This window comes from Temnothorax americanus, unplaced genomic scaffold (assembly GCF_048541705.1).
Source record: "Temnothorax americanus isolate GAGA-0224 unplaced genomic scaffold, ASM4854170v1 Scaffold14, whole genome shotgun sequence".
NCBI classification, from domain to species: domain Eukaryota; kingdom Metazoa; phylum Arthropoda; class Insecta; order Hymenoptera; family Formicidae; genus Temnothorax; species Temnothorax americanus.
The window spans coordinates 466,080-478,236 of NW_027509275.1; the positions used below are offsets into that span (position 1 = coordinate 466,080).

The 12,157-nt window shown below is 46.3% G+C and overlaps 1 protein-coding gene and 1 long non-coding RNA gene across 3 annotated transcripts in view; one reads left to right on the plus strand and one right to left on the minus strand.

Annotated features, from left to right (window-relative positions):
• LOC143894610 (uncharacterized) overlaps nt 1–12,157 on the plus strand; it is a 279,902-nt gene that overhangs the window by 153,790 nt on the left and 113,955 nt on the right. The gene's annotated exons all lie outside the window — the stretch shown is intronic.
• The window catches only part of Mirr (iroquois-class homeodomain protein mirror), a 31,598-nt gene continuing 24,099 nt past the window's right edge, over nt 4,659–12,157 (minus strand). The window contains exons 4-5 of the mRNA XM_077400965.1: nt 7,052–7,356; nt 4,659–6,831 (exon numbers count right to left, since the gene is read on the minus strand). Of these exons, the coding sequence (XP_077257091.1) occupies nt 5,852–6,831; nt 7,052–7,356 (1,285 nt within the window). The 3' untranslated portion in view covers nt 4,659–5,851. The remainder of the gene's footprint in view (nt 6,832–7,051; nt 7,357–12,157) is intronic.

Genomic DNA, 12,157 nt, shown 5'->3' on the forward strand with positions numbered 1-12,157 from the left:
GTGAAAACGCTCGCCAATTAACCACCGGTGAATTATGCACCTCCCCCTTTACTTAGCCGCTAGTTTAGTAGATGACTTACGTCGTACTTGCCAGCCGACAAGCCACAGACGAATTCGAGTACCACGCTGAGCGCTGAACGCTCCTTCTCTCTCTCTCGTTTCTATCTCTCGCCTCTGTCCCCTCTCTCCTCTTCTCTCTTCGATTCTCTCATCGTTCCTCCAGCGTCTGTGATGCCTTTCTCCTCCTCCTCTTCTCTTAATTCCCGGTGGGCCAGTGCACAAAGCGGGCACGGTGTCACAAGCAGCCGGACATCCGGTAACTCGCAGAGGCCTCTTTGAAGTCTTTGAGAACGCGAATTCGCGGGATCGTACGCCGAATGAAATATCGCGATGCGCGGCCGTCCACACGTGCCGTCTCTCTGTTCCCTCTGTCCTCGTTGGCACCGCATTGCAACACAGTTGCGCGATGCGTCGCGCGCCCGGATACGCGTTAAAGTGGAAAAGGATTACGAACTGCGAAGGATTCTACCGCAGGCGGCAAATTATAGCCCGCCTTCTTGCGAGAAACATTTACAGCGTATTTCTTTTTTCCTCGATAGAAAAACTTGGCGCTTCCACGAAGATTATTCACCGGTCCGACCTGATCATAGCATACGCATTTGGGTTACTTAATTATGTCCTTATTGAAAATACAGAATTTCGAGATACTTAAATGCGCGTTAACGTTCAGCTAGTGGGAATATTAGATTACTATTATTATGATCATCAAATATACCGCATGTAAATTTGTAAAGGCGCAGGTACTGAAAGATGAAATATCGTCGTGTATTTCAATTCTAGGCTGTTGATCGAGATCACTTTTATATATTCCTCTGGCACAGTGATAAATCTCACGAAAAATACTTGCCCAGCGGCGGCCTGGCCCGCGATTCGTTCGCTGAAGCTCAACGGGCAGCTGACAATACGGCCGTGAGGTGTCCCTCGTAAAATTCGAATTTGTCCGCCGGTCGTTAGCCGAGAAATCCAAAACCATCTTTCGCCCGCCGAGCTCCAAGTTCGCTTTCTCTCTCTCTCTCTCGCTTTTTCTCTCCTTCTCTTGCTGCAGGCGGCCGTACGGAATAATCTACCATCCGTAGAACAATCTATCACGCTGTACAACGAAAGTTTGACGCAATGTCAAAACGCGGACCCGTTAATTTTTCATGTCGTTTCACCCGGAACTCGTGCTGTAACTGCGTCTCCTAACCCCGGTCGTATGTACACCGCCGACCTGATCCACGTCGTCGACGCTGGTCCAGCAAGTTGTCTCGACGTTGCCATTCATTATTCACCACCTACACTGATACGCGCTACCTTTCGACAACGCGGAACGCACTTGCGTGGCGGTGCGCCAAAAAAAGAACGTGTGTCACGCGCGCGTATCTGTTTTACAGATTGTCTAGTTAAATGCAGCCCTCTTTATTTATTACCATATTATTCGATGTAAAAAGATTGTGTCTCCGCGGAGAATATTATTTCGCAGCAGGTAAATTTTTATTTACGAATTATTCGCATATGCGGTGATCATCAAAAAGATTTCGTTAATGAAATGAATTTATATAATATGGTATTGCGATTGCGTGTAGCACGAATATATTATATACAATATACTATATAGTGAAATTTTATTTATAAAACATTAGGGATGTGTCACGGCATTAAGATATGAAACTTGAAATTTCGATAAAGAACTAGTTATTTTGAAATAGATAATGAATAATTAATTGAATATTTATGTGTGTTACCTGTGTTATCTCTCGCATTTAATTATTGAGATTTTTGCGACTAATTAACATCTATTTATTTAAAAACTTAACTACCTTCTTAAATATCTTGTTTTTTTTTCATGAGAGGCTATAAGTGAAAATTGCAACAGAACAATTTAAGTTAATATACATACTCGTATATATATATATATCGTAAGAATTTAGATTTTATTACATATATTTATACTTTCTCTCTCTTTTCTGAAAATATTTCATCATAATTACATTTATTAAAAATAATTTACATTACACACACACGTCATATAATAATGTTATATACATAAAACATAACGTAACTACTTGATCTTTTCCGTCTATCGCATTTTTACGATGCCAACTTTGCTCTAGCAGAGCCCACCCCCTTCCCCTAATGTTTTAACTTTATCGCGACCTAAGTATGATTTTATGAGAAACCGTGGGCTAAATATGCCCGCATCGTAAAATTAATGGCGTTTTCATAAAGGAATTCGCTGCTTAAAACTCGATAAAAGCCAATAAACCATCGCTGCAGAACGCAGTTTAGTTGAGTTTATCGTCTGCCCCCTCTTGGAAGCCCTCGCGAAACGTCCGAGTAATCGCGGCAGGCACCTACATCCATTTATTTTTTTTATTTTTATTTTTATTTTTTTTCCAAATAAAATGCATGCGTGAAAAGTCCTGTTGTAAAAAAAAGGGTTAGCGCAGTGGCGAGATTTACCGCGTCCTTCGCGAGAATTCGCGTTGCAACCGGCAACTGTTGTCGTATATATAACAACGATTCCCGGAGACGCAAAATCGCGCGACCTAAGTATATATTCCGGCTGTATACACGGCAAACTACTGTTAATTTTTATTAACCGTGACGGCGTAACGATGAAGCTACACGCGCGAAAAGTTGTAAGTGCCATAAAGCTTCGTTCGCGAAATTACACGCGCGAATGGCAAATGGGAGTGCGGTGCCCGAAAGAACGCGGATAGATTGCGGATTGCCCGTGCCATGATTAAGGCGTATAACTGTTTATTTATACCGCAATTGCGAGCTACTTTTTTATTTACAGATATACAACCGCGTGAAAATTGAAACGTCCCTCTCACCCATTACCTTCTTCGGTTACTTTTACAGTATAACGATAAATTTTCGCGGAGATTGATAAAATATCGGAATAAAATCTAGCAATTGCAGTACGTCATAGCCCACGTATGATGAGCGATATATCCCAGTGCTTCTTGGGCGTTGAAGGCACTGGCGTTACTGCTAAGGGGAGAACGGACGAATGGATGAAAAAGGTCGTCAATTCGTCGTTATTGCACTGTGGAAACGCTATAACACTAAAAGTGACCATATAACATCCGTATGCATTTGTGGAATAAAGTAGCCGATTATCGTTCGTTTGCCATTATAAGATACATCATCCAGACGGCAGATAGCCTTGTCTTCCTTAACAGCATGATGATCTTAGAATTGGACCCGTTGTACTCAGTAATAACAGCTCGGTTTATCTGCGACGGGTACTAGCTACCTATATAATGTTACCTTCACCTCTCACGCATCGACATTTTTGCCCATCGATATCTTTATAGTAACATAAAACGGGTTTATCGCGCGATTTAAGCGCCATTTAGGGCATTCACGACGCGCCACGACAGAGCTTGCCGATTCTAAAACGTAAAACGTTTTCGTTATCGGAATAATTAGCTAATGCAAGTGATTCACACGGCCTCATCTGTTAATCCTAGAGAAATTGTACTTATTTTTAGAATTTTATTAATTTATTATTTCTTGCAAAATCGTATCAAGTCGAAGAATTACAGAACTAATTTATTTATCGTAATTTAATATCGAATATTCTCCCGACATCTCTTGTCGTGCATTTCCATCATTTGTAACCACAATTTTTCTTCACTTCCAATCTTCAATGCACTTTCGAGGACACCGCGCGCTCGTATTACGGACCACCGGCTGAAATCGAGAGAATACGAAGGGACACCGATACTCACATAACTCTGAATCTGGCGGACGGGGGGAGCGCTCCGCGACTCTTTGAAGGTTTATGCCGATTCAGAAACGAGTTGATTCATGAAGACGGCGTGGACCTCCTTCGGATCTACGGCTTGGTGCACCCCAGGTCGTAGCGGGTGGTCCCGTGAGTTGATTTCTTGTTTCTTCCACCGCAAACCCGCGAACGCGGTAGTCCCCGTCGTCCTTCTCTCCTCTAACTCCCGTGGAAAGAACGAGAGGGAAGCGGAGCGCCAGAGAAAGGTGGAGAAGAAGAGGAGGAAGGTAGAAACGGGACGAAAGCGATGTTCCCCGCTGTCCGCATAGCTATAGGAATTGTCGATTTAAATGTTTACTAATAACCAGGCTTGTCCAGCAACCACCCAGAAGTCGGTCGCTTTGCATTTTTATAAGTACATCCCGGCCGTCCCGGTTCCGAGAATGAGAACGTTTCATATTCATTCACCGTTCTGAAAGGATAGTCCCCTACAGTCGACTAGAAGCCTCCTCGTGTATGTATTGTCTCTGCTGAATTACACACGATGCACGATTAGGCCCTCGACTCGAATGGCATAATAATCAACATGTTACCCGACTCGGAAAAGCGGCGTATGCCCAAGAATACTGAAATGTACTCGATTATCAAGTCGTTCGATAAGTTCGTTACATATACGGGATATCTCCGAACTGGCAGTATAATTGAAAAAAAAAAAAAAAAAACGGATAACTTTCCACATAAAAAAAAATTAATTTTAAATATAAGATACATTTTTTTAGAGACTTACACAAAGAAGGAATAATAAACACTTGGTATGCATATATAAATATTTGGCGGTATAATTGAGACGAAGAGTTATAGGTCAGAAATGAGAAACTCATTTGTTTTCCGTAATGATTCGTTTATTGCGAAAGGACACAGTCTGCGCGTTGACGTCACATGTCAGTGTGATATCGGCGAGTTCGCGTGAAATTTTGGACACGAATGACTAAAAGGTGATGGCGATCGTTCACTCTCGACATGACATGATATGTTGACAGCCGTTGTGGTGCCCGTGGCTTCACCTTCGTGTAACTTAGAACGTTCCTTTTCTACGCAGCGCGCGACGACGGGACGCGACGGAGTTGTGTTCGCAAGCAGATTGCGAGCGACGTCATTATAATTGCGCGAGTCGACGGAAAGTCACACAATCGATTCGCGAATCGGCAGCCTTTGTCCGCGTTCTTACGAAAAATTATCACAAGCCAATAATTTTTAGCAAAATAAATAAGAGAGAAGATACTTACAAGAAGAGGAACCAAGGACTGACCTCCAAGAATCTCTTATGTCTATACACTCCGGCGATCCCTCGCAATCTGTCGCCGCGACTAACGACCCATACCTCGTCATGCTCGACCGAGTCGACGTGAATCGATAATATTATAAACATTGCAATAACAATCATAATAATAATCATAATAATCATAATAATAATAATCGTCATTAATATGAATTATGATCTCAGGTAGGCTAGTAATATAGTGTCTACTCTACATACAATACATACACTGGCCGGATTTCTCTACTGGGCCTTTCTTCTACTATTTACAAACGCATAAATAATATTAATTATATTATTGTATATCTTTAGATATTTATAATATTTATATGTGTGTAATAGTACTGTCGAGTGTAATTAGTACTGTTCTTGACGCGCTAGTTGTTGTACGGTTATACCGCGATAGAGCCACTATAGGTAGTCGGTACTAACAAGTTTTCCCTTTTTTTTTTTATCGAGAGTAATTGCGTTTACGGAAAATAAACTTGGATGAAAAGTCGGAGAGGGAGGGGGTAGGCAACGAGAGATAAAAGGAACATCGACGATGACATTGAAAAAGAAAAAAAAAACGAAAAGACTAGGAACGAGGAGCGGGTTGGGGGGCAGTATATCTCATCATCTCCCGTTTTACTGTACACTAATTACAAGGTTGTAGTCTCTGATTATTGTCAGCCACACCACACAAAACGCCCGCCTGTACACAGCGCGCGCCCGCGATAAATAACGTCTCTTTAGCGATCGCTCGCTACGTCGAGTCACACCCGTCCAGGAGATTTGAGTTCCTGAGTCGCGGGTAGGCCGACGCTCGCCGGATGGGGCGAATGATCGGACCCGCCCGACGACGCCGTCGACGACGACGACGGCGACAGACCGGAGGGCGCGGTGGTCAGTAAAACGGTCGAGCCGGCGGTGGTGCCGCCAGCCGCGCCGCTACCGCCGTTGATCGAGAAAGGTTTCACGGTACCGGCGGCGGAGATCGATGAGGACGAAGACGTAAGTATGCTCGGGGCCGTGGATGGCGGTATCACGCCGCCTAGTCCACCCAGAGTCCTCGAGTACGTCTCAAGCAGGGATATGTCACCGGAGCCGAGATGGGACGCGCCGTACAGGTTCCTGTAGAAGTCCGGATGCGGTCTTACGAACTGCGTGCCCGGATGTATCGGATGGAGAGGATGATGAGGCGGCAGTCGACTGGCCAAAGGGCTCACGAGCTTGCCCCCTGTGGTGCCGCCACCTCCACCTCCTCCACCACCACCACCGCCACCGCCAATGCCACCTCCGCCTCCGCCCGTTCCGCTGTAAGGTGACGTGAGAACCGTCATCGTGGCTGGATTCGTACTTTGCTGATCGCCGTCCTTGCTCGCCATATCCGCCAGCGACCAGATCCGCGGCTTCGTCGTCACCGCGCTGACCGTGGACGGCGCGCTGGTGCTCGGCGGCAGATGATGGTGCTGGCTACCCGGCGACGTGCTCTCCGGCGAAGGATGACGCAACAACCGGCCGTGATTCGGGGTGAGATACGCCGGATGCTGCAGCTGCAGCGGATGCCTCGGCTCCCTCTGATCGTACAGGCATTCCGGACTGTCCGGGCCACTGTCCGCTCGCGACTCGCTCCACTCGCTCTCGGTCCTACCTTGAACGCCCGCCGATCCGCCACTGCCACCGTGCAGTAATTCCAAACGGTGCGCCGGTCGTTCCCCGTCCTCGCTAGAACCTGTACCTGAGTCTTTCGAATCTGAACCAAGAAGAAAAAGTCGAGCGTCGTAATTCGGAACAATGTTGGCTCCGGTATGAATTTTTAATTTCTTAAAAAGCTTCGAATTTATTTAACAATTTAAACATAAGCATCTCCAGAAGTACGGTAATAATATTATTGGTCGACATGGTTGATAACATCGATGATTAATAAGTAATATGATTAAAACTAAGAAATAGAGGACAAGACACACACTCACCTAGCCGATCTTTCTCGTCGACGCTCTTCCTCCCGCTATCATCGTCCTCGTTATTGTTATCTTCGTCTTCGACACGGTTTCTTGGCTCCCACGTCATTTTATTTTCTTTTTTTAAACGCCTCCGCGCGTTTGCGAACCACGTCGACACTTGCGTCAGTGTCATCTTGGTAATAATAGCCAGCATGATTTTTTCGCCTTTCGTGGGATACGGATTCTTCTTGTGCTCGTTTAACCACGCTTTCAGCGTGCTCGTTGTTTCCCGTGTCGCATTTTTTCGCCTCGCGCCATTTAGATCCATGCCATAACTATAACAAATTAAAGTGAGAAAAATTATATGCAAAGTATATAAGTAATCAAAGCAAAGTATGCAAAATATGTGGGGACCCACATACGATAATCGCTGAATTATTCTCTCGTATCCTGTAGAAAATATTTTCGTAGGCGATATATGCAAAAAAAATGCGGACTTACAAAAGCAAATAACGATGGTAATTCAATGGCGAGTGTATAGAAAGATCATTGCTGTGTGTTTATATTCTCAATAACAACTTGCGTCTCCCGACCGGAACGCAGATGCAGGACTTGCGAGTTAAGTCACGCGTTTATTATCCCGTAACTGGTCTAGTAGCCTTCGAAACGGTCCCTGGACCTTGCCAGACCAGTCGAGGATTAAATTCTACGCGAACGCGTTTTCGTTCGAGGGAGACACGTGACCTGGATAGACGCATACACGATATTTTATTCGCGAGTGAGCGAAAATAAATGCCAGCGCCAAGGGGGAAAGGGGGAGGACTAAGCAGATCCTCCGCGGAAGAGCTCGCGTCGAAAAACTTATCCCATCGCGGGGCTCGTTATGCCTTCCCCAACGTCGATATAAAAGTCCGAGTCCTGCTCGGTTTGAAGAGCGATATAAGCGGGTAGAGGTAGGTATACTACTTTCATCCCGAGAGCAGATCTCTATCTAACGGTTTAAGCTCTTTCCTCCCATCCTGGCCAGAGGAAAGAGAGCAGAGGAGCGAAGGAACGGTGGGAGGAGGGAGAGAAGAGGAGAGCAAGCAACCTCCTTCTTGCCTTCCACTCTGGCGGACCGAAGCGACCGACCCTCTGGGATCCCATTACTAAAAGACTAACCCTTATCAAAGATTAAACTTCGGTATAACTGCTGAATCGACGGGATCGAAATTAAATTTTCCACCACCAAGGCGACCGGCCAGGACTCACGGGATACTTTCTCTCCGCTTTTTTCTTTCCATTCCCTCTGTCTCTTTCTGTCTCTTCTTCTCGTGAAATTTTATTTTATTTCTTTTCTATTCGTCTCTCGTTTCCTTTCGCAGTTTTTTTTCTTCGCGTGTAAGATCTGGCCGAGACGTCGCGATCCAAAGCTTCGGATGTCTCGAGAGATTTATATGAAATCGCCGATCTAATCGGAATTGATTTTCTTAATCGTATTCGTCATTAATGATTGCAGCCGTCACTGAATTCTGTCGCAAATATGAATGATCTGACATGGTTTCATTGGTTTCATTGAGAATTATAATACATAAAAAAAAGTTTTAATATAAAACTACATGTTAATTGATCTTACGTCTGAAATGTTTTTAGGGCACAAACAGTTGCGAAGCAAACGAGAGTTTATACGAAATTCTGGGTGTGAAAAACCTCCCTCATAAAAATACCTCTGAACGATGAGATATCGTTGATTCAAATCCCCAACCGGTACCTCCGCCACCTTCCGGACTCCGGCGGTGGCCCCGTCACGGCGCGTCGCCATTATTGAGCTTTATTTTCGCCTTCGCACACTCCGAGACGTATCTGACGACGGGGACACGAGGGTGGGAAGGCGTGTATGGACGCGCGACTGACGTCCCTGGTGTTGCGTGGCGTTGGGTAGGTTAGATATAGGGATGGTGAGCGTGGAAGTGGCGGCGGGAGATGGGAAATTAATAAAACTGTCACTTATCTACCCTTCTCCCGGAGGCAGGCCTACACACGGCATTTCTCGCTTCTCTATCTTCGTTGTCACCCTCCGTCCTTGTTCGCCATCTCCCTATCTCCCTTCACCCTTCCACCGCTATCTACCCATCGCACTTTTCCCGCTTCTATTTGTCTCGCTCCGATTCCGGGGCGCCCCGCATGCGGGATTTGAAACAGCTGAAACGAAGCGCTAAACATTTCAATTTGGCATCAGGCGCTTTCATGCCACGCGCGCGCGCGTATACGCCCGTGCACGCCTTGATATACATCTCTCTGTCTTCTCGTCTTTCGACCTATCCTATCCTTCCGCTGTGTATTCCTCGTCCTATCCGCTCGACGCCAGGTCGTAGACGCGGAGAGTCGGAGACGCGGCGTCCTGCCTCCGCTCGCCGGGAGAATGGAGACGAAGGGAGGCAGAGGACGCGCAAGATGGACCGACATCGATAAAACGGGGGCAGGAAAAGTGCGAGGAAGACAGAAAAGAGCCAAGAGTACCAAGAGGAGGTGGCAGGACGGCGGGAGCGGCAGCCGGGGGCGGCAGTGACGGCGGGGGGATGGCTTAACCCCGGTCTGTTTGCGAGGAGCAAATGGCGTTCTGCAGTTATTTTAAAATTCAGCCGGTGGCAGGGGGCGCGGATCGGATTAAAAAATCAGAGTGGAAGCTTGTTTCTCATGATAACAGCCAGCCGCCCCGAGAGCGGCAACTGCTGGTGCCGCTGCTTTCTCCCGATTTCGCCTCCCTTGCCACTCCTCCGCACCGTATCTCTATCTCTCTGTTTCCTCCATCCGCGTACCGAGCCTGTTTCCCGTCTCTTTTCCTGGTTTGCAGCACCAACGGTTTCATTCCCCGTTACTCCTTCTCCTACCCTCCCGCCCCCTTCCCGACCCCTCCTCATTCCGAGTGATTCTCCCAATCTATCTCCCGTATAGCCGCTACCTCCGGTATCATCATTGCCACCAACCATCGCTATCGCCATCGTCAACCGCTTTAAATATACGACAGCTATATATATATTGTATACATATATGCGCGGAGGACCGATAGAATAACGAGGAGCACTGTACATTTGCCAGAGTTATATAAATATATATGCAAATGCACGTAGGTGTGCGTTGATAGATACGCATACGTATGCGCGCGGCATCGCGCGCATCCTCCTCTCCTCTCGCGCTCTTCAACTCTCCACAACTGATCGCATCAAGTGCTTGTTTCCATGGTGATTGCTAATCGGGCCGCGCCTCGTGTTCTATCCTCCTACGCCATTTCCATCTTGTAATACCGTTCGCTGTTTCGCAAAAAATTCATTACAGTGTGACTTATACATATATAAAAAATTTAGCATTTCTTATCCTCACAAAAGGTACCTGTTCTATCATGGACACAAACTTTCGCCGCGTTTCAGAAAATCTATATGCTCCCGTTACATTTCGAAAGCAAATCTTTACTGGGAGAAATACTTTCCGACAATGTCACTTCCGATTTCTTTTCGAGCCGCATCCCGAAGGCATTCCCGATGTAAGTTACGTAACTTTCTTCACCGATTCAGCAATACACTGTGACTATAAAAATTTAGTTTTTCGTATATCCTTATACAAGAAGTGCCAACTATAGATATTAAAGAACAAACTCAAAAAATTAATTGTTTGAATATTGTTTGTACTATTAATTTTTAAAAGCAGGGGAAATAAAAATGTCAAACGGAAACGATACTTATTAATATGTGCGTAAATGGGAAGAGTTGTTCCACAAAATCGCTGTTAACCAGCGGTTTGAAGAAATACGGGCGTATTGATCGAGCAGATGTAAAGTAAATTTAAATACAAACGCGTAACGATGCGTATATATTATCATTAAGCGTCCACTGTACAACGTTTCAAGCATGCTAACCCAATGTATATACGAGGTGTTGATTTAATCCCGTGAAGCACTTTGATTAATGCAAGTCGTAAAAGTATTATCGCTGATATGCACAACACATTTCCATTGACGTAAACTGCGTTACACTGCGTTACACTCCATCAGCATGGACTTCTACAAGATAATTAACCTTCGTTTCGAATTAACACGCGTATTGATTATCGCCGATCAGACAGTGCCCAGATGTATGAAACATCACTATTGCTTTCGATTGGGCTAAAAATTTGTGGAGAACCGCGATTTGCATATCTCGTATACCACGACGATGTACGGCGCGAAGGCTGATATATTTTCGACGACTTATCCGTCAAACCGAACGACCGCGCATCGCGGTTCGCGGTTGACATCCTCCGAGCGATGGACCGCTATTGTGAATATATTTCTCGTAGATAACACAACCGGTTCTCCGCGCGCTCACATGATGAAGCTTTGAGTCCCGCAAGGTTTAGCCTAGGGGTTTTTTTAAGACAGCGAATCGAGTCGACCATTATTAAAAGCCAGCCGAACGGCCATTTCTTTCGCCCTTTTTCCGTCGACCGGTTAGCGTAAACGCGTCCATCAAGATGTAGCCTCCGGAGAGGGTGGAAATGGGAAGGGGGGAAGCCCCGGGGGTGACCAAGGGCAGTTCACCTCGGGGCAGGTGTGCGGTTGGCATGACTCCGCCCCTCGTCACCGGCCGTAACTAGGGATGATATCTAACTTCGTCCTCCGTCCTACTCCCTCTCTCTCCCGGGCCCTCCTCGCCCCCCTCGACGCTCCTTTTCAGATACGGTCGTCATGCCTTATGTTTTATCAGCGCGTTACTGCGGCCATTTCAGTGGTAGACGCCATCTTTTCGCGGCACGATTGTGAACACGCACGAGGGTTGTGCGTTCGCGCGCATCTTTCCATCCAGTTTGTCCCAAAGCCCGCCCGCCCGCCCGCCCGTCCGTCCGTCCGTTCGCCTGCGCACCATCACTGTCCCTGTCGTTTGTGGTTGCGCTTGAGTTTAATCAGCCACGGGTCCGCGGCTAGACTGGTTTGCGGCCCCTTTGATCCACCCGCTTTCCATGGCGGTGACCTTGCCAGTCCTCGTGAGACAGGTTGAAAGTAGAGTGAACTGAAAGGTTTACTCGCGGAGAAGAAAAATCGGGCGTTATATCGCAGATGTATTATTAAAGGCCTTCGAATTCCATTTATTTAAAAAATTGCGAACCGTTTATATTGATTAATGC